Genomic DNA, 20,611 nt, shown 5'->3' on the forward strand with positions numbered 1-20,611 from the left:
GATTCGCCCCCTGGCCTAGGAACTTCCATGTGCCACAGGCACAGCCCTAAAAAGCTAAATAAATAAATAAAAATACATAAATAAAAACCCATGAATGAACATAAGACTCTGGGACAAAGCAGCCCAGAAATACTATTAAAGCATGTACTATTATGTGACAAAAGAAACAGTTTGTCACATAATCACATAAACAATTGTGAAAACTGATTGTTTAGTGTGCAAAACAACTTTTTGTTCATATTTAGTGTAGATCCTCACCCCATATCAGACCCCAAAATGAAATCCAAAGACATTCTAAAGAAAAGATATAAGAACAGAAACATTAAAAAATAAAAGAAGATGCTTTAGGTGAATAGTTATCTGATTTCAGGATAAGAAGGTTCTGGAGTTTCCTGATAGCCTAGTGGTTAAGGACTTGATGTTGTCATGCTGTGGCCCAGAAACTTCCTCACGTCACGGGTGAGGCAAAAAAGAAAAAAAAAGTTCTAAGCGTATAAGAAACAGAAGAACTTTTTTTTTTTTTTTTTTTAGGGCCTCATCCACAGCATATGGAGGTTCCCAGGCTAGGGGTCAGATTGGAGCTACGGCTGCTGTCCTACACCAGAGGCACAGCAATGTGGGATCTGAACCATGTCTGCAACCTACACTACAGCTCACGGCAACACCAGATGCTCACCCCACTGAGCAGGGCCAGGGATCGAACCCGTATCCTCATAGATACTAGTCAAATTCGTTACCACTGAGCCACAACGGGAACTCCAAAACGGGAGAACTTTAGAAAGGAAAAATATTAAATTTGAATATTAATTTAAGCCTCTTTACATCAGATAATTACAACCAAAATCAAAAGGCAAACAACAAACTGAAAAAAAAGATATTTGTCGCAAGTTATCATAATTACATAATTTGTATAAATTGACAGAAAAATGGGCAAAGGACAAAAGTCGACACTTTGCAGAATAGAAAATATAACTAATCATTAAATTATTAAATATCATTTAGACTCTTACAAACATGAAAAATACATAAAAGATTAGGAATTCCTGTTGTGGCTCAGCTGAAATGACCCTGACTGGTATCCATGAGGATGTGGGTTCGATCCCTGGCCCAGCTCAGTGGGTTAACCATCCAGCATTGCTGTGAGCTGTGGTGTAGGTCACAGATGCAGCTTGGATCTGGTGTTGCGGTGGCTGTGGTGTAGGCTGGCAGCTGTAGCTCCAGTTCCACCCCTAGCCTGGAAACCTCCCTATGCTTCAGGTGCAGCCCCCAAAAGCAGAAATTAATTAATTAACTAATTAATTTTAAAACAAAATATGCTTTATATGTTTAACAACAAAAAAGATAGATGCTGGCAAGGCTATGGTGGAAAGTGGCCCTTGTGAACCACCCAAAAAAGTATCCTGGGGTGATGTTTTTAGAAGAGGCCACTGCGCTCAGCTGCTCCCCATTCCCCGCCCCCCCCCCCCCCCCCCCCCCGCCACAGGATTCTCAGTCCTTCAGGTCACAGCCACAGATGAGGACAGCGGCCTCAATGGGGAGCTGATCTACCGAATAGAAGCCGGGGCTCAGGACCGCTTTCTCATCCACCCCATCACCGGGGTCATCCGCGTCAGCAATGCCACCATCGACAGGGAGGAGCAGGAATCCTATAGGCTGACAGTGGTGGCCACCGACCGGGGTACTGTCCCCCTCTCGGGCACAGCCGTCATCACTGTCCTTATCGACGACATCAATGACTCCCGCCCCGAGTTCCTCAACCCCATCCAGACAGTGAGCGTGCTGGAGTCAGCCGAGCCAGGCACTGTCATTGCCAACATCACTGCCATTGACCGTGACCTCAACCCTAAGCTGGAGTACCACATCATTGGTATAGTGGCCAAGGATGACACTGACTGTCTGGTGCCCGACCAGGAAGACGCCTTCGCTGTGAATATCAACACAGGTATGAGGGCCTGCCCGCCTCCAGCCAACCTCCTGACTCCCCGCTCCCTGCTCCTGGTTCTCTGCTTTCTCCCTTTGCCTCCCTTCTGTCCTCTTGCTCTGCTCCTCCCTTTCCCGCAGCTGCTCCTTCCTCCTCTCTTAGCCCCCCTACTGACACTACATCCTTCCCTCTCTGTGCCATCTCTCCCCTGGCTCCTTCCTTCTCTCCCTTCTCTTCTCCCTTGACCAGCTCCCCCTCTGATTCTTTTGCACTACAGTATTGTTGAGATTTCCCATCTCACCACACTCATGCCAGCATTAAATATTACACAGTTTTCATGTTTGTAATTTTATAGGAAAATGGCACCTTGTTTTAATATGCATTTCTTTAATAACTGGGGGATTGAATGCTTTCTTCATATGTATCTGGGCCATTTAAATTGCAGATTTTATGTGTGTTTTTTATATACATATATTTCCATATCATATATGTATATGTGTGTGTGTACTCTTAATGATTTGCTTACATTGTCACAAAACAAAGGGAACCGTGATTTCTCTTTAACAATTTATGCAGCTTATTGAAGTTCGATTTTTTTTTTTTTGTATTTTTCCAAAAGTTCAGTGGCTTTGCTTCTTGGACATGGAACCTATACCGGTGTACTTCTTGGAAGGTCCAGAGGAGTAGCAGAAAAACTAGCATGGCTATGACAAAATACTAAACATCATTGTTTGTTTGTTTTAGGGCCACACCAGCATATGGAGGTTTCCAGGCTAGGGGCTGAATCAGAGCTGCAGCTGCCAGCCTACACCACAGCCACAGCAACGCCAGATCCGAGCTGCTTCTGTGACCTACACCACAGCTCATGGCAACGCTAGATCCTTAATCCATTGAGCGAGGCCAGGGATCAAACCTGCGTCCTCATGGGTACTAGTCAGATTCGTTTCCACTGAGCCACGATGGGAACTCCTAAACATCATTGTTATTCAAAGAAATGCATAGTAAAACTACAATGAGATGTTGGTTTTCTGTATATGATTAGCATATATTAGAATGCTGGACAATATCGGGCACTGGTGACAATGTTGGGACATCAGAACCTTCATACAGTACATAAGAATTTTGGCTATTTCCAATATCTAGATAGCAATTCAGAACAAAGTACATTCATACCCCATGACCCACAATTCTGCTCCTGGGTATATATTCCAAGGAAATTCTCAGGTGGATAATGGGACCAGATGAGGATGTTCACTGCCATATTATTGGTGACAGGAGCTTGGAGGCAAGGTTTCCATCCCTTGGAGATTAAAGAATAAAATCTGATGGTTACCTACCATGGGCTACCAGACAGCTGTTAGAAGCAATAGATTAGACTCAGAGAAACATTGGGGGGACCTTAAAAACAAGTACTTACTGAAAAGAATAAGAAATAGAATGGGTTACATATACCACAGTCCCATTGCGTACATGTAAAATACATAGCTCAAAAACAATACATGGTTTTCAGGAACACGTTCAAATAAGAAATATACTTTAGGAATTCCCATTGTGGCTCAGTCAGTTAAGAACCCAACACGGTATCCATGAGGATGTGGGTGCCATCCCTGGCCTTGCTCAGTGGGTTAAGGATCTGGTATTGCCACAAGTCGTGGTGTAGGTTGCAGATGCGACTCAGATCCTGTGTTGCTGTGGCTGTGGTGTAGGCTCCAATTCAACCCCTAGCCCAGGAACTTCCGTATGCTGCAGGTGCAGCTGTAGAAAGAAAAGAAAAGACTTTCATACATTACAGTGATTGCCCAGGGGAGAGAAGGGAAGAGGAGAGGAGAATGATAATAAAAGGGAGTAGATACATACATAAAACAAGAACAGTGCCAGTGACCGTAGCATGCAGGGAACCAAAGATTGTGATTACCTCAATATGCCTCTGAGGCCCAAAGGAAAAAAGAAGACAGGAAAACCTTGAGCCACTGGGAGGAATTAGATAGCTGAGTCATGTGTCACATTGGCAAAATCCCCCCTCTAGTGGTTTCCCAGGACCGTGGAGAGCTGCTCTGAGCCCCTGCCCAACTTTATGCCATATTGTTGCCTCGATCACTTTTTTCTGTTCTCCCTCCCTCTAACTGACTCTCTTCTTTCTATTTTTCTTTCCAGTGTCTTCTCTGCCCCTCTTCCTCATGCTATCCCACCTCTCTCGCTCACCTTCTCTTTCCTTTCTTCTTGCCAGAGCCTCAGCCCCCTGAGTGCTCCTTTCCAACTGGGCTCCCTCTTGCTTCCCTGGCTTCCTGCCCCTTGCCTCTTCCTATCCACCCTGTCCCTCCCACACTGCCCGCCGGGTCAGCTCTCAGCCCTTCCGTCCCCTGTGCCCTACTCGGCTCCATCTCCTCTGCACCCTGAACTAACTGATGTTAACCCTCTTCTCTTTTCCTCACGGCTGGCAGGCCCGCAGGTTTGAGCTCTGTTTCTCTGTCACTTCCCACCTCATCTCTTCTCTGCTTCACCCCATCGCCTACCTCCATACCCACTGCACCCCCACCACCCTTTCCATCCCGTGGGGCCCAGGCCAAGGCTGTGGCCCAGCCTTTGCAGACTGAATGCAGCCACCCTCTCCCCATCCTCGCTCCCCAGCCTCGGGGACAGGGAGCGAGAGTAGGAAGAGGAGGAGGAGGAGGAGGCAGCAGCCCAGGGTAAGTGACTGACCCATGGCTGGGGACCCGAGGAGGACAGAAGCCCTGCAGGGGGATCTGCCAAGGGGGAAGGGAATCCTGGATACCCCAGTGCCCGAGAGGGAGCTGGGAACAGAGAAAGAGAGGAGGTTTCACCCTAGGACGAGACAAATGAAAGAAAGAGCCGCTAGGTCCTCAAACAGACAGAAAGAAGAAGGATCCCAACAGAGCTGGCCCTGAGATTGGCAAAGCTCAGTCTGTCCAGTTCAAGCCCAAGCCTCTGCAGGGCTCTTCTGTGACTGGGAAGCAGGCAGGGGCTGGGGAGGCAATAGGTAGGAGAGAAGGAAACACCTCCTTGCTAACACTGCCACAGGAGAGTGCTCTTTCCCAGTCAGCCGTGCCATGCCCCACATAATCAAAGGGGTGGACCTGACCACCCAGGCTGTGCCACCACTGTCCCCTCCAAGGAACCCCCTTGAGGCTCTTAAGCTGCTTTGACCTTCCTTTATGCGTGCTCCCCTTAGAATACAAGCATTTTTAACGTTGTGATAAAATGCACATAACATAAAATTTACCATCATAACCATTTTGAAGTGTAAGTGCAGTGGTTCAGTATCCTCATGTTGTTGCAGAATGGAAACATTTTTTAAACGTGCACTTTGTGCCAAGCACTGTTCTAAGCCCTTTACAAATATAAATTCATTTCATTGTTGTAATCCTCAAAATAGCCCTATGTGGTACTGCAAGTATCCTCATCATACAAATGAGGAAACAGGGGTGCAGAGAGGTTCAGTAATTGCCCAGCTAGTAAGCAGTGCATGAGGGGCAGAGTGATGCACCCCCTGCTTGCAGGTGGCTGTGGTCTCATCTCAGCCAAAGAAGAAAGTAGCAAGATCCAGGTCCACTGGGGACGGTTATCGTTGGTGGGGATTGGGAGGCTTGGCCAAGAGCACCCCTGGGAGGTCCAGATTTTAGGGAGTTCCCCTTGGGCTGAACCTGACCTGATCTGGTCTACAGGGTCTGTAATGGTGAAGTCCCCCCTCAACCGGGAACTGGTTGCCACCTATGAGGTCACTCTCTCAGTGATTGACAATGCCAGCGACCTACCAGAGCGCTCCGTCAGCGTGCCAAATGGTAGGTTCCCCCCAGGTACCTCCCACAACATCTCATATAGAGAGAACAGGGCGGAAAAGGCACAGGCCTGGACCCAGGGAGGGAGCAGCAGGACCCAGCTGCAGGAGCTGCCAGTAGTTGCTGCCTGAGGGGTGGGGAAGGTAGCAGCTACAGAGACTGAGGGTGGCCCTTTGTCCCAGTTGTTAGGGAGAGGCTGGAAGGGGACTGAGACTTAGGTTGGAATCCTATTGTCAGAACTGGTAATCGGGGTGTGGCTGGAATGTGAGACAGGAACCTCAGATCTGCAGAGAGGGGGGGAGTTCCCATTGTGGCGCAGCGGAAATGAATCTGACTAGGAACCATGAGGTTGCGGGTTCAAGCCCTGGCCTCGTTCAGTGGGTTAAGGATCCAGTGTTGATGTGAGCTGTGGTGTAGGTCGCAGATGCGGCTCAGATCCCACCCTGCTGTGACTCTGGCGTAGACCAGCAGCTGCAGCTCCGATTCAACCCATAGCTTGGGAACCTCCATGTGATGCAAGTGCAGCCCTAAAAAAAGCAAAATGCAAAAAAAAAAAAGATCTTCCGAGAGGAAGGAAACTTGAGGCCACATCGGGGGATGCCAGCATCATGGCAGAGAAGAGAGGGGCATGCATGCTGCCTTCTGCAGCTGAACACGGGATGCCTGGCTCATGCAGCATGAGCTGGAAGGGGCTTCTAGAGGCACTGGATTTTATGTGAGCCAAGCAGGGACCCGGGAGGGGGATGTAGGGGTGGGGTGGCCTCACGTGGCCTCTGCCCTGAGGCAAGGACAGCTGCTGGGGTAGGGAGACAGGCCTGGCAGCTTCAGGCTGCTTATCTTCATTGCTCAGAGGCCCACATTTTTAGGAAGGAAGAACAGGCATAGTCACCTCCTACTTGTGCCAGGCTCAGAAGGCAAAGGGCCCAGGCGGCTTATACAGAGGGAACAAATCAGACAGGAAATAAAAGGTCGAATCCTGGAAAGGGTCCTGAAGATCCTCCTAGTCTTGTATCATGGGACAAGTTAGGGGACTGAGGCGGTGTAGCGAGGGGCCAGGGACTCCACTAAAGGTACCCAGCCAGTGGGCAGAACCCAAGCTCCTTTCCCTGTGGAAGGGCACATGACCAGACCAAAGGAAGGGGTCACAGGCCACTGCCCGAGGGTTGGGACAAGCTTCAGGGGGCCCCAAGTGGGCTGTGAGATGTCGCCATCCTCCTCTCTGGGCTTGGGTGAGACTTAGGAAGGCCTGGCCCAGCCAGGTTGAGGCCCCTTCATGCCACTCTCACCCCCAGCCAAGCTGACGGTCAACATCCTGGACGTCAATGACAACACGCCCCAGTTCAAGCCCTTTGGGATCACCTACTACACAGAGCGGATCCTGGAGGGGGCCACCCCGGGCACCACACTCATCGCTGTGGCAGCCGTGGACCCTGATAAGGGCCTCAATGGGCTGATCACCTACACCCTGCTGGACCTGATGCCCCCGGGCTATGTCCAGCTAGAAGACTCCTCAGCGGGTAGGTGGGAAATCTGCCAGAGGTGGGGTTGGGGGACATGTCTGTGCCTTCTCAGGCTCCAAGGGGGACCATGGCTCGCTTCTCATCCCCCCGTTGGAGCCTCACGGTGGCCCCTCTGTGGGCTAGACCAGATCCAATATGGCTCACATTCTAGTCACTCCCAGATGCCCAGACTAGAGGCAAGGACAGAGTGCCTAGCTCTGGGTTGGGATGGAAGCCCCCTTAGACATCTGGAATACTCCATCACCCTCTCTGCCCCTCAAGCTCCACAATTAGTATCCCTTAGGGGAGCAAGAAGGCCAAGAGGAAAGTGTCTCCGAGGAGGTCCTGTATATCCTTTGACTTGTGAAAAGCTTTCTCACCCCTCCAGTAAGGAGAACAACTGGATGTCGTTTGCCCTCAGCTCTCTGGCCTGCCATGCTGCCTGGCCAACCTCCTCCTTCAAGGGACCCCACCCATCCCTCAGAGCCCCAGACCCTGCTCATCATACTTTGGAGAGCTTCCACGAGTGAGGGGTGGCCAAAATGGCAGTGGGTGTCTCTGTGTCTTAGGGAAGGTCATTGCCAACCGGACGGTAGACTATGAGGAAGTGCACTGGCTCAACTTTACCGTGAGGGCCTCAGACAATGGGTCCCCACCCCGGGCAGCGGAGATTCCCGTCTACCTGGAGATTGTGGACATCAATGACAACAATCCCATCTTTGACCAGCTCTCCTACCAGGTGCATGGCCAGGTCAACAGATTGGGTCCTGGGACCTGTGCCCATTCCTTGGGCCCTTTGGGCATCTTCCACTCCCACCCTGGCAGCCTTAAAGTCCCGTGGGAGTGACCACCCAAGAAGAGCTTGATGCTCTGGATGATCTGCTTCAGTGAGTTTCTCGGGCAAGGGTAGCGACTCTAGACTGACCACGGCCCATCCTTTCTCCCTGCCCACTGGGCTCTAGGAAGCTGTCTTTGAGGATGTTCCTGTGGACACAGTCATCCTGACGGTCACTGCTACTGACGCTGACTCGGGCAACTTTGCCCTCATTGAGTACAGCCTTGTGGATGGTGAGGGCAAGTTTTCCATCAACCCCACCACAGTAAGTGGGCAGTGGAGGGCCTGGGTTTGGGGAGTGGGAGGTGGGAAGGGCCCAGGGTCACAGGCTGAGAAGCCACCAGAAATATTGCAGTCATACCCCTCTTTCTGAGTCCTGCCACCTGGACATCTATAGCCTCAGAGGTCTTTCAGCCAAGTCAGCAAGCCCTGTTCTCATCAGAGACCCAGACATCCTGTAGACTGTGGCCTTTCTGTCTGAGCAGACATGGAAGGAAGTGGCCAAAATCATTTGGAACTAGCCGCCTGGGAGCCAAAAACTTCTGAGATGTGTCACCAGCAGACTAGAAACCTTGATTCCAGTCCATGTGACTGCTTTTTGAAACTGTCAGAAGAGAGGCATAGGAAGCGCTGCAGAAAGTGGGCATAGTGTTGGAGCACTTCCTGTATACATGGCCCTATCCTCAGTGCCAGGGGATGGAAGAAGCATAGCCCCCTTGCTCCCATGTGTCTCAGACTTGTGGGAAAGCAGCAGCTCAAGAGAAAAGATGGGTGATGATTTCAAATGTTGGCAGATTGGTTCAAAGCCTTTGTTCCAGTACAGCGAGAGAGCCCTGTGGCCTGGGGGTGGTTGACCAGGGCTTTCCCCAGTTACTGGGCTAGATCTGGACTTTCCCTCCCTTTGTCTGCCCACATCCCCCTGCATGCTGCCCTTTCAACAGGGTTTCTCTCCATCTTCTTGGTGTGAACAGTCAGACACACTCATGGCCTGGCACTGTGAATACTTCATGGGGTTCTACTGTATACCTGGTGGCGTAGTGAGCTCCAGCCTGGGCTATTCATCCCATCTCCATGGGGACTTGGGTCATGAGGGCAAGCAGAGCCACTAGAATTATTGCTCCACGGGGCAGAGATGTTGTCTTTTCAGTGCTGAATCTCCAGAGCCCAGAACAGTGTCTTCACATGGTCGAAGCTCAATAAATATCTGTTGAATTGATGAAGGACCTGACTCCAACCTCCTCTTACTAGGGTGACATCTATGTGCTGTCCCCTCTGGACCGGGAAAAGAAGGACCACTATATCCTGACTGCCTTGGCCAAAGACAACCCTGGGGACATAGCCAGCAACCGTCGGGAAAATTCGGTGCAGGTGAGGGCGCTTCTCATGGACCAAGGACACGAGGCATTGTGGCTGTGGAGGCAGCAGGCAAAGTCTTTAGAGAATGGCTACTGTAGAGTGGGAGGAGAGCCACCCATTCCACTCAGAGGCATGGTGACAGGAAGGAGAAGGCAAGAGCTTAGCTGGGACTTCACGCTGGCTGTGGCTTAGAGAGATAGGGACTCTGTAGGAGAAACTTCTTGTGCCAAACCCAAGCTAAGGCAGCCAAACATAACTGGGTATAACCCAGATAAATCCTGGGGCTCCACATGGCCCAGGGTATCCATGATGTCCTATTGAAATAAACACCGTGCAGCAAGCAAACATAACTATAAAGCAGCTATCTTTATTTATGTCTTTTAATACTCACAAGGGATCAGATTTACAACCCTATTTCCATTCCAGGTCTTAGCATCCACATAGTTGCTCTGAGGCCAACTTCCCACCTTTAAGTTCTGTCCCCATTTCTGAAGTCCCACACTTCAAGGCTTTGCCTTCTTTTTCTCTCTCCCACTTCTTTCTGCCCTTTCCAGCCCTGTCTTTCTATATTCAGTTCTTACCAAGTCTCCCAACAATAACCTGATCATCTAAAGAAAAGTCTCCTGAAGGGTGGGGAGGTGAGAAGCTGAGCGGGCCAAGAGAAAGTCTCTTTAGCAGGTAGGGGACAGAGCTTGGAGCACTCAGATATCTGCATCTTGTCCTGTCACATAAGAATGTGCTGGGTTGGGAAAAGTGCAGTATTTGTAGTCAGATTAAGGGCCACTGGCTGAGCACACTGCATTTATCACGTAAGTTCCCGAGCCTAGGTTGTCAAAGCTGCAGGGAATCAAGGGCAGAGATGGAACTGAGAATGCCTCCCTCCCAGGGTAGTGGAGAGTCGGGGGGTAGGATGGGAGGTTGGAAAGCGCTTTGTGCACAGAAAAGAGTTCTTGCAACTGTGGCTGTGAAGGGCTCTGATGCCAATGCAATCAGGCAGGGCCACAGCAGCCAAGGGAAAAAAAGGCCTGGGGACTCCATAGGACCTGCCCTGGGCTGTGGGGTCAGCAGAGAGAGCCAAGTCCCAGGCCAGACACAAACCCCAGTCCAGAGGGCCTTTGGGAGGGGAGAACTCACAGTCCAGCATTAAGACTCAGAGATTAGAATTGGAGATATGGGGCACTGTGGGAAGGAGCAAAGGACAGAGTAGGAGGCAGGTGGGGACGAGCTCCTGCTTCAAGACCCAGACACAGATGACCTGTGAACCACAGTACTGGTTGCAGCGCGTTTACTCAGTCCAGGCACTGAGCATGTACCATCACGCGGGAGCCTCACCAGCCCCTAAGAAATCAGATCCCCTTGTTCCCAGTATATAGCGAAGCAAACAGAGGCTCAGGGGGTTAAGCAAAGTTTGAGTTCAAACTAAACACTGGGCACCATCCACCCGGCTTACTCCTATATGAGCTGGTGGCCGGAAGCAGCCCCCAATATGCTCCTGACCTTTGACCTCAACCTCCCCTCCAGGTGGTGATCCAAGTGCTGGATGTCAATGACTGCCGGCCCCAGTTCTCCAAGCCCCAGTTCAGCACGAGTGTGTACGAGAATGAGCCAGCGGGCACCTCGGTCATCACCATGATGGCCACCGACCAGGACGAGGGCTCCAATGGGGAGTTGGCCTACTCACTTGAGGGCCCTGGCGTGGGTACGCAGCCTGCTCCCCACCCGTGATGCCCCAGCAGTGGGAGGGGCAGGCTGCCTCCCCTGCAGCCCCAGGCTGGGCAGAGGGGAGGGGGAGGAGGAGCATGAAGGATAGGAAGGTTGTCTTGGCCAGAGCCATGCCCTCCTCTCCTGCCCCACCTGCCAGAGGCCTTCCACGTGGACTTGGACTCGGGCCTGGTGACCACGAAGCGGCCCCTGCAGTCCTATGAAAGGTTCAACCTGACCGTGGTGGCCACGGACAGCGGGGAGCCCCCCCTCTGGGGCACCACCATGCTGCTCGTGGAGGTTATCGACGTCAATGACAACCGCCCCGTCTTCGTGCGCCCACCCAATGGCACCATCCTCCGCATCAGAGAGGTACTGCTGTCCCTGGGGGCCTCCCACCCACCCACACCCCCTTCCGATGTCCAGCCCGCTTTTCCATCCTGCAGTCATCCTGCAGCCTGAGAGAGGGAAGGGACTCCCATTGCAAAGGCAGGGAAACGGAGGCCAGAGCAGGGACCAGGCCGGCTGAGTGCCCCACGGGGCAGTATTGAGCAGTGGTTAGTAATACGGGCTGTGCCAGCAGAAGCTCTTTGGTCCACATCCGACTCTATCGCTTACCAGCCAAACAACCTTAAGCAAGTGACTTCTCTGAGTCTGTCTTTTTCATCTGCAAAATGGGGCTAATAATAGTAGATGCCCCACCTCTTGCTCCTAGATTTCTGCCAAGAAAGACCATCTCCCGCACAAGTCACTTCCCCCATACTTGTCTCTCAAAATAAATACACAGCCCCTTCCGTCTGTCTGCTCTTCCTGCTGATACCAGTGTGGAGACAGCCTGGGACTTGAGCATCAAAATAAGAAACAAGGGGAAGTGGCTGAGCTTCTGACTGTCTCCAATTCTTCTTTCATATCTTGCTCTCAGTTGCCTGCTAAAGATGGGGAAGTACTCCTTTGACCCCTTGCCCTTGCCCTCCTTTCTCTCGGCACCCAAGTCCAGAATGCTCCTTGATGGAACACTGGCAGTGTCTCCCACTTGTTCTTTGCTCCCCAAACTTCCGCATGTCTCCACATCTCAGAATGTCAGTGTTAAGTCCTTGCTGTCACTCAATCTCCTCTTAGAGGTCCCATGGGAGAAATTTTTCCCAGTGCTGAGCTCTAGGAGGTATTGTGCTTTTACCTTGTAATTTGCTTTTACCTGTGTCTATTGCAGTGATGCAGTGGTCCTCTTTGCTTTGCCCACTAGGGAGCTCGTAGTGGTCATCTCATCTTGAATGATGTCACAGGGATTTAGTCCACATGCCTTACCTCCCATCCCTCAGTTTCTATCTTCCTTCCAATTGTTTCTTTTTTTACCCCGACTCTTTTAACTTGTTCACTCTTATTATATACATTATTGTAAGCCGCCTCAAATTTTTTCGTAGAATGAAGCAGGGCATAAATTAACAATAATAGGAGTTCTCCTGTGGCACAACAGGTTAAGGATCTGGTGTTGCACTGCAGTCTGGTTGCTGGTGTGGCACAGGTTCAATCCCTAGCCCAGGAACTTCCACATGCTGCAGATGCAGCCAGAAAGGAAAAAAATAATAATAATCTAGTTCTTTTCCATCCTAATGGCCCCCTTTACTAAGTTTTTAGTAAGAGGAACTTCAAGACATTCCTATTTGGAAAGACGCATGTCTTCCAAACAACCAGCATTTGTTAAGTAGTTATGTCTGTCATCCCACTTTCTATCAATTAGACGTTAACTGCCATTTGGAGTTTCTGATTGTCATGATCAATGAGATAAAACAGTGAAACCATGCTGAGTTGATAATTTTTGAACTAAAAGCCAAGAAACATGCTCTTTTTCTTGTGCCCTTGGCAGCCTTTTCATGGGCCAATAGTGGATGTCAGGTTTTTTGATGTCTCAGACTTAAGGGACTGTAGACACCACTGATCAAAGAGGCGAAGTGGCGTGTCCAGGTCACATGGTAACTTAGTAACAGACTAGAACCCAGATGTCCAGTCTCTGGCCACCGTGTCTCCTGCCTGCCCCCATTTTCAGGTACCCATTGGGTGAATAGAGTTGTTTGGGGGTACCTGGAGCTCCTGTGATTAGGGTAGCAGAGAGCAAGACAGACTCAGGAACAGAGGGCGGCTGTGGCCTCAGCTTTGGGCTTCCCGTCTGTCTTCCAAGCCTCAGCATGCAGCGGGATGGGAGGGATGGGACAGCCCCTGGAAGGGCAGTCACCCATAGAGAGTCCAGAGCCTAGTGGATCCCTGGCTGGACAGTGGCCTTGGCTGGAGGTGGGCTGAAGTTTTGTTGTAGCAGATGCTCAGGCTCCAGAAGGATTCAGCCAAGCAGACGGGCGTTTCATAAGGATGCTGGAGGTGGTGAGATCAGTCAGCCAGGAAGGCGAAAGAACAAGTGTTCCACTGGGCCTGGAGGTGGGAGCTGGGATTCTTTCAAGATGCTCCAGGAGCCTCCCTTCCCCGCCCCCTGCAGGAGATCCCGCTGCACTCCAACGTGTACGAGGTCTACGCCACAGACAAGGACGAGGGCCTCAATGGGGCCGTGCGCTACAGCTTCCTGAAGACCACAGGCAACCGGGACTGGGAGTACTTCACCATCGACCCAATCAGCGGCCTTATCCAGACCGCACAGCGCCTGGACCGCGAGAAGCAGGCAGTGTACAGCGTAAGGGGGCGGGGCCTAGTGCGAGGGGTGGGCCCAGGGCAAGGGGCGGGGCTGAGGAAAAGACGGCTCCGAGCACAGGGCCACCATGTCCCCACCTAGAACTTTGAGGGTAGTGACCTGTCCTCGGGGGTTGCCTGCCTGGGGCCCTTCATCTCCGTCTCTAACTGCACTTCTCTGCCCCCAGCTCATCCTGGTGGCCAGCGACCTGGGCCAGCCAGTGCCCTATGAGACTATGCAGCCGCTGCAGGTGGCCCTGGAGGACATTGATGACAACGAGCCCCTCTTCGTGAGGCCTCCAGTGAGCTCACCCATCCGTTGCCCTGGTCACAGCCACACAGGGACCCAGCTGCCTGCAAGCACAGTGCACACGCTTTCGTGTGCACACTGTGCCGTATACACACATGGTTACGTGTGGAAACTGCACAGCACTTCACAGAGCAACTAGTTATTGAGCAGCTACTATGTCAAGGCACTACCCAGCAGTCAAAAATGCCTGACTCGGGAGCTGACATTCCCATGTTTGCATGCACGATCACACAAGAAGCCTGAAAATAGTTCTGCTTTAGTGAGCTGGGGCTGAGCTCCTTGTATGGACAAAGACTCCAACTTGTTGGTTTGCTCTTATTGTGTGCACATGGGATGTGATATTCCCTGGAGATTGTGTGTGTGTGTGTGTGTGTGTGTGTGTGTGTGTACAGGTGCCCTGCTTGTTCAAACATCCATCTGGGAGTTCCCGTTGTGGCACAGTGAAAATGAATCTGACTAGTATCCATGAGGATGCAAGTTCGATCCCTGGCCTCACTCAGGGGGTCGGGGATCTGGTGTTGCGGTGAGCTGCAGTGTAGGTCACAGACGTGGCTCTGAACCTGCATTGCTGTGGCTGTGGTACAGGCCAGTAGCTACAGCTCCCTTCGACCCCTAGCCTGGGCACTTCCATGTGCCACAAATGCAGCCCTAAAAAGAAATTTAAAAATTTCTCTCCTAATGTTAGAGAAAGAAAAAACATCCATCTGGGTGCTGGGAGGCTTCAGAGAACATGCCAAGCCCAGCCTACCCCATGGAGGATGTCACTGGGTGACACTCCCTGAGGCCTGAGCTGGAGTCTCTCCAGCCCAGCCCTGGCTCCCTTGAGGTTTCAGTAGTTCTGCTTACCTTGCAAGACGTGGGCAAAAAACCCCACAGCACCCACATGAGCACTGCCGAGGGCCCTCTGGCAGGAGCCGGAAGCTCAGGCCTTCCCTCGGCTCCCCTGAGCTCCTTCTTCCCCTGCAGAAAGGCAGTCCCCAGTACCAGCTGCTGACCGTGCCCGAGCACTCACCGCGTGGCACCCTCGTGGGAAATGTGACAGGCGCTGTGGACGCAGATGAGGGCCCCAATGCCATCGTGTACTACTTCATCGCAGGTGAGGCCTGAGGGGGCTAGTGCCCTACCTACCCTGGGGCTGGAGATGACCCAAATATGCCCAGCCCTGCCCCTTACCCCGTGCCATGGTCCCACCCTCAGCCGGCAACGATGAGAAGAACTTCCATCTACAGCCGGATGGGTGCCTACTGGTGCTGCGGGACCTGGACAGAGAGCGCGAAGCCGTCTTCTCCCTCATTGTCAAGGCCTCAAGCAATCGCAGCTGGACACCTCCCCGTGGGCCCTCCCTAGCCCTTGACCTGGTCACTGACCTCACCCTGCAGGAAGTGCGTGTCATGCTGGAGGACATCAACGACCAGCCGCCACGCTTCACCAAGGCCGAGTACACTGCAGGTGCAGGGGCCAGGGCCTGGGCCTGGGGCACGGGGAGCCCTCTGTGCTGCCACTGACACTCGCCTGCCCATTCCTGCAGGAGTGGCCACCGACGCCAAAGTGGGCTCGGAGCTAATCCAGGTGCTGGCCCTGGACGCAGACATTGGCAACAACAGCCTTGTCTTCTACAGCATCCTGGCCATCCACTACTTCCGGGCCCTTGCCAATGACTCTGAGGATGTGGGCCAGGTCTTCACCATGGGTAGGGGCTCCAGCCAAGACCTCTGTTACTGCAAGGACTATGTCTGGAGGCGGTGGGGTCTGTGTGGGATCCACAGGGCATGAGCGGCCATCCATCCATCCATCCATCCATTCTTCAGCCAGACATCATTTGTTAATCTTTTCCTTCATCCACCTCTCTCTTCCCTACTCCACCTATCCATCTCTGTATCCACCCGCCCACTTTCTTCTTTTTCTCCCATCCCCTCATCAACCATTTATCCATCTGTCCACCCACCCACTGAACACTCCCTCCACCCATCCACCCGTGCATCCATTCATCCTCATTCATGCATCTGTCCACCCATCCATCCATCCATCCATCCATCTTCCCATTCTCCTTTCTATATATCCACCTAGCTTTCCCTTGGTGCACTTCACCCTCCCCTGCGTCCACCACTGTGCTTGGTAGGCACTGGGGAGCCAGAATTCAAAGAGCACACCTGACCCTAAAAGTATGCATGTTTGCTTTTGCATTTGCCTGTGTGCCAGCTGAGTGTCTCTGGGTTAGGTTCTAGAAGGTATCCAGTGAGTGTCCCATTACCTTCCCTCCAGCTCCACCTCCTTCCCTGCTCTTCTCTGCTGACAGCACTCAATCCAGACTCCTTGGCCTGGCTTTCAGGGCTTGCTAGGTCTTCCTCTAATCCCTCTTTCTGGTTCCACAGCCGCTTACTACCCTTAAGGTCCTGTGCCCACTGTTCCCTTCAGTCTGCTCTACGCCATCCTCCCCTGGGCCTTTGGTCCTTTGTCTTAACTTCCTGGAATCCCATCCTGACCTTGACCCCTGCCTTTAGATATGCGCCCCCAACCATCCTTTGAAGTCTAGTTCATATGCTGCCACCTTCAATCACACAACCAGACACCACCCCTTTGTCCTCTGAGTTCCCATTGCTCTAATTTTTTTTTTTTTTAATACCGCACCTGCAGCATATGGAAGTTCCCAGGCTAGGGGTCTAATCAGAGCTGTAGCTGCCGACCTACACCAACAGCCACAGCAATACCAGATCCCAGACCCACTGAGCAAGGCCAGGAATCAAACCCGCATCCTCATGGATGCTAGTTGGATTGGTTTCCGCTGTGCCACAAAGGGGACTCCCCCACTGCTGTAATTTTAATAAATGAAAGCACAGAGAGTATATGTAGCTTGTCAAGGGGCACACAACTAGAAGTGGCAGATTTTCAAGCCATGCCTACTGTTTTCTAAGAGAAGACAGGGCCAGACCACTGCCGGTCATCTCTCTACGGTGGCTGTGGAATTGCAAAGCAAATGTGTGTGAGACAGACAATGAGGGGACCCAGAAACACTCCAGCATGGGACAGCAGAGTCCCAAACTTGCTGTCCTTGGACCAGTGCCTCCCACAGTTGGGTTTTAATGTGCAACATGTTTAAAATAAAAACTTAGGGAGTTCCCGTCGTGGCGCAGCAGAAATGAATCTGACTAGGAACCACGAGGTTTCGGATTTGATTCCTGGCTTTGCTCAGTGGTTAAGGACCCAGCATTGCTATGAGCTGTGGTGTAGGTCACAGATGCACCTCGGATCTGGCTGTGGCTGTGGCTCTGGCAAAGGCTGGCAGCTACAGCTCCGATTCGACCCCTAGCCTGGGAACCTCCATATGCCACAGGTGCAGCCCTAAAAAGACAAAAAGACAAAAAATGAATTAAAAATAAAATACAAACTTAGACATATCTAGAAACAGTGCAAGTTCTGCAGCACTGGCTGTGCTCTCCAGTGACAATCAGCAAAGTTGAGGTCAGTGTCACTGCCCCTACAGAGAGACACCTCCCTTGTACCCACTCCTCTGTCACCTTTGCCCCCTCTGGGCCCCCCAGGCACTTGCGTCCCAAGTTGCCACCTCCCCTCAGTGTGTCTGAACATCCCTGGGCCTTGGTCCTCTGGGGGGCGGAGGGACTCGGGGGCCCTGGGTGGCCCTGAGCTGCACCGCCTGTGTGCTCTCCCCGCAGGGAGCATGGATGGCATCCTGCGCACCTTCGACCTCTTCATGGCCTACAGCCCTGGCTACTTTGTGGTGGACATTGTGGCCCGGGACCTGGCAGGTCACAATGACACCGCCATCATCGGCATCTACATCCTGAGGGACGACCAGCGGGTCAAGATCGTCATCAACGAGATCCCCGACCGCGTGCGTGGCTTCGAGGAAGAATTCATCCGCCTGCTCTCCAACATCACTGGTGCCATCGTCAACACTGATGACGTGCAGGTGCCCTGTGGAACCCACCCCGGGTCCAGGGGCAGTGGAGGGAGAAGGGGGACCAGGCCACAGGGACAGGGCACTGCAGACAGATCAGGGGTATGAAAGGGATCGGTCCTTTCCTAGCTGCATGGCCTTGGGAGAGTCCTTCGAGGTCTCTGAGTCTCAGTTTCCTCATCTGTAAGATGGGGCTCATAATAGTGCCTGACCCAGTGCAGTGAAGGGATTGCCATGGAGCTTGGTCCCAGGTGAGCATTCAGTCGTGCTGGGTTTACGGGCAGGGCAGGGCAGGGCAGGGCAGCAGGGGCTGCTAGAAGAGGCCTGCCCATCCCACCCCTGGCTCCGGCCACACACACACCCCATGATGCCCCTTCTCACCTAGTTCCACGTGGACAAGAAAGGTCGGGTGAACTTTGCACAGACAGAGCTGCTCATCCACGTGGTGAACCGCGAAACCAACCGCATCCTGGACGTCGACCGGTGAGTGGGCCTCTGTGCTCAGCCTGTCAGTCTGCCTCCTTGCCCTGGAGTTGGGGAGGGGACCCACCTACGGAGGCACAGCTGAACACCATCAGGCTTGCTGTCTGGGGCTTTCCCCCGGAGAGAGGTGGGCAGGGCAGGTAGAGAGGGCACAGCCTGGGTGCATGAGCGGAGCTCCGCCCCCCCATCCTCCCCTCTGGGTGAAATGGGACTGGACACTGATTGTGAGGATCAAACAGGCTCGTGTACGAGGGGATGGTGACCCTGTAAGGGACAAAGCTATCCACACTGGGCGGGCCTTAAACTTGAAAGGCTTGGTGGGAGGTGAATTCGGGGGCAGACTGGCCTGAATGGGATGAGCTCTTGAGGCACGGCTGAGGATGGGAGCTGAGGCCCCTGCCCCTCGCCCAGGGTGATCCAGATGATCGACGAAAACAAGGAGCAACTGCGGAATCTATTCCGGAACTACAACGTCCTGGATGTGCAGCCCGCCATCTCTGTCCGGCTACCTGACGACATGTCCGCCCTGCAGGTACAGCTGGTGGCACCCACCCCAGCAGCCCTCTCACTGTCCCGGGTGCTCTCGCCCACTCACGTCTGGCCCCCGCTCCCCTAGATGGCGATCATTGTCCTGGCCATTCTCCTCTTCCTGGCTGCCATGCTCTTCATCGTCATGAACTGGTACTACAGGACCGTGTGAGTGACCCCTCCCTACCCTGCCTTGAGATAGACTGACTGGCCCCAGGACAGGGCTCCAGGGGCGGTCACAGAGGCAGGCAGGGCCATCAGGCCCTGAGACGCCAGCCCGGCCTCCTTCACCAGCCCCTCTGCTTCTTTCCAGACACAAGAGGAAGCTCAAAGCCATCGTGGCTGGCTCGGCAGGTAAGCGAGGGCTGTGATGGGTAGGCAGGTGGGAGGGCAGGAGGGCTCCCCAAGAGCCTAGAGTAACACCCCCACAGGCCTCACAGGGCCAGCTCAGGCCCAGCCCCAGCCCCAGCCCCAGCGGGGTGGACACTTCCCCTTCATGCCCCAATCCTTCTGCAGGGAATCGCGGCTTCATTGACATCATGGACATGCCCAACACCAACAAGTATTCCTTCGACGGGTGAGTAGGGTCCCTCAACCCTGCTGGGTACACTTTGGGGAGACCCACCCTGGACCCAGCTGAGGTGAAGTCGCCACTGCGGCCCCTCAAGCAGAGGGCATCCTGGACCAAATGAAACCTGGGGTGTGGGCGCCCCCTGCTGGGCAAGACACGCCTCTCCCTCCACCTTCAGAAATCGTATCTCTGAGCTGGGCTCCCCACCCTGATTGGGCCCCAAGTTCCTAGGGGCCCAGGCTTTGGGCACTGGGTGTAGGGTGAGGCCTCTGCACTGGCACTGATCCAGGATGACATGTTGTCCTGGTTCCATTAGGATGCCGAGGTAGGAGGACGTGTCCACAGGTGCCACAGGCAAGGGGCCTGCTTCTCACAGCCCTGCACCCCCAGACCCGTGAAAGGCACAACCGTTGGCCAGGGAAATGGCAGAGGGTTAGGGGTGTGCTTCAAGGGCATCTCTCCCCTCAAGCCTTCCTTCCTCACCCTTCCCCAACCTCACCCCCCACCTGCAGGGCCAATCCCGTGTGGCTGGATCCTTTCTGCCGGAACCTGGAGCTGGCCGCCCAGGCCGAGCATGAGGATGACCTGCCAGAAAACCTGAGTGAGATCGCCGATCTGTGGAACAGCCCCACTCGCACCCACGTGAGCCTGGGCTTGGGCCAGGGGCAGGGGGTGGACGGTCATGAGGATGGGGAGAAGGTAGGTTTGTCTGTGCCACTGCCAGCCAAGGGGCTGGGCTCCGGGGAGTGGTGCCCTGCCCTGCGTGTGTGTGTGTGTGTGTGTGTGTGCGCGCGCGCACATGTGTGTGTGTGCACGCGCGCGTGCACATATGTATGAGGTCTACCTGTGTTCTGGCTAATGTCCCCTCTCTCCAGGGAACTTTTGGGCGTGAACCAGCAGCAGTCAAGCCTGATGATGACCGGTACCTGCGGGCAGCTATCCAAGAGTATGACAACATTGCCAAGCTGGGCCAGATCATTAGAGAAGGGCCCATCAAGGTGAGCTGTCCCTGCAGGCTCCT

The 20,611-nt window shown here is 53.2% G+C and overlaps 1 protein-coding gene across 6 annotated transcripts in view; it reads left to right on the plus strand.

Annotated features, from left to right (window-relative positions):
* Positions 1-20,611, plus strand: part of CDH23 (cadherin related 23) — a 438,655-nt gene that overhangs the window by 415,521 nt on the left and 2,523 nt on the right. For 4 of the 6 annotated variants that reach the window (XM_047759778.1, XM_047759772.1, XM_047759774.1 and 1 more), the window contains 21 exons: positions 1,484-1,942; positions 5,605-5,721; positions 7,011-7,235; positions 7,787-7,956; positions 8,180-8,317; positions 9,301-9,420; positions 10,930-11,107; positions 11,270-11,481; positions 13,595-13,786; positions 13,971-14,084; positions 15,059-15,188; positions 15,290-15,541; positions 15,621-15,782; positions 17,764-18,020; positions 18,394-18,491; positions 18,903-19,023; positions 19,108-19,187; positions 19,333-19,373; positions 19,536-19,596; positions 20,103-20,232; positions 20,466-20,588. In XM_047759778.1, the coding sequence (XP_047615734.1) occupies positions 1,484-1,942; positions 5,605-5,721; positions 7,011-7,235; positions 7,787-7,956; positions 8,180-8,317; positions 9,301-9,420; positions 10,930-11,107; positions 11,270-11,481; positions 13,595-13,786; positions 13,971-14,084; positions 15,059-15,188; positions 15,290-15,541; positions 15,621-15,782; positions 17,764-18,020; positions 18,394-18,491; positions 18,903-19,023; positions 19,108-19,187; positions 19,333-19,373; positions 19,536-19,596; positions 20,103-20,232; positions 20,466-20,588 (3,380 nt within the window). The other 2 variants (XM_047759776.1, XM_047759777.1) reach the window with 2 other exon arrangements.

Source organism: Phacochoerus africanus, chromosome 15 (genome assembly GCF_016906955.1).
Source record: "Phacochoerus africanus isolate WHEZ1 chromosome 15, ROS_Pafr_v1, whole genome shotgun sequence".
Taxonomy (NCBI): Eukaryota; Metazoa; Chordata; class Mammalia; order Artiodactyla; family Suidae; genus Phacochoerus; species Phacochoerus africanus.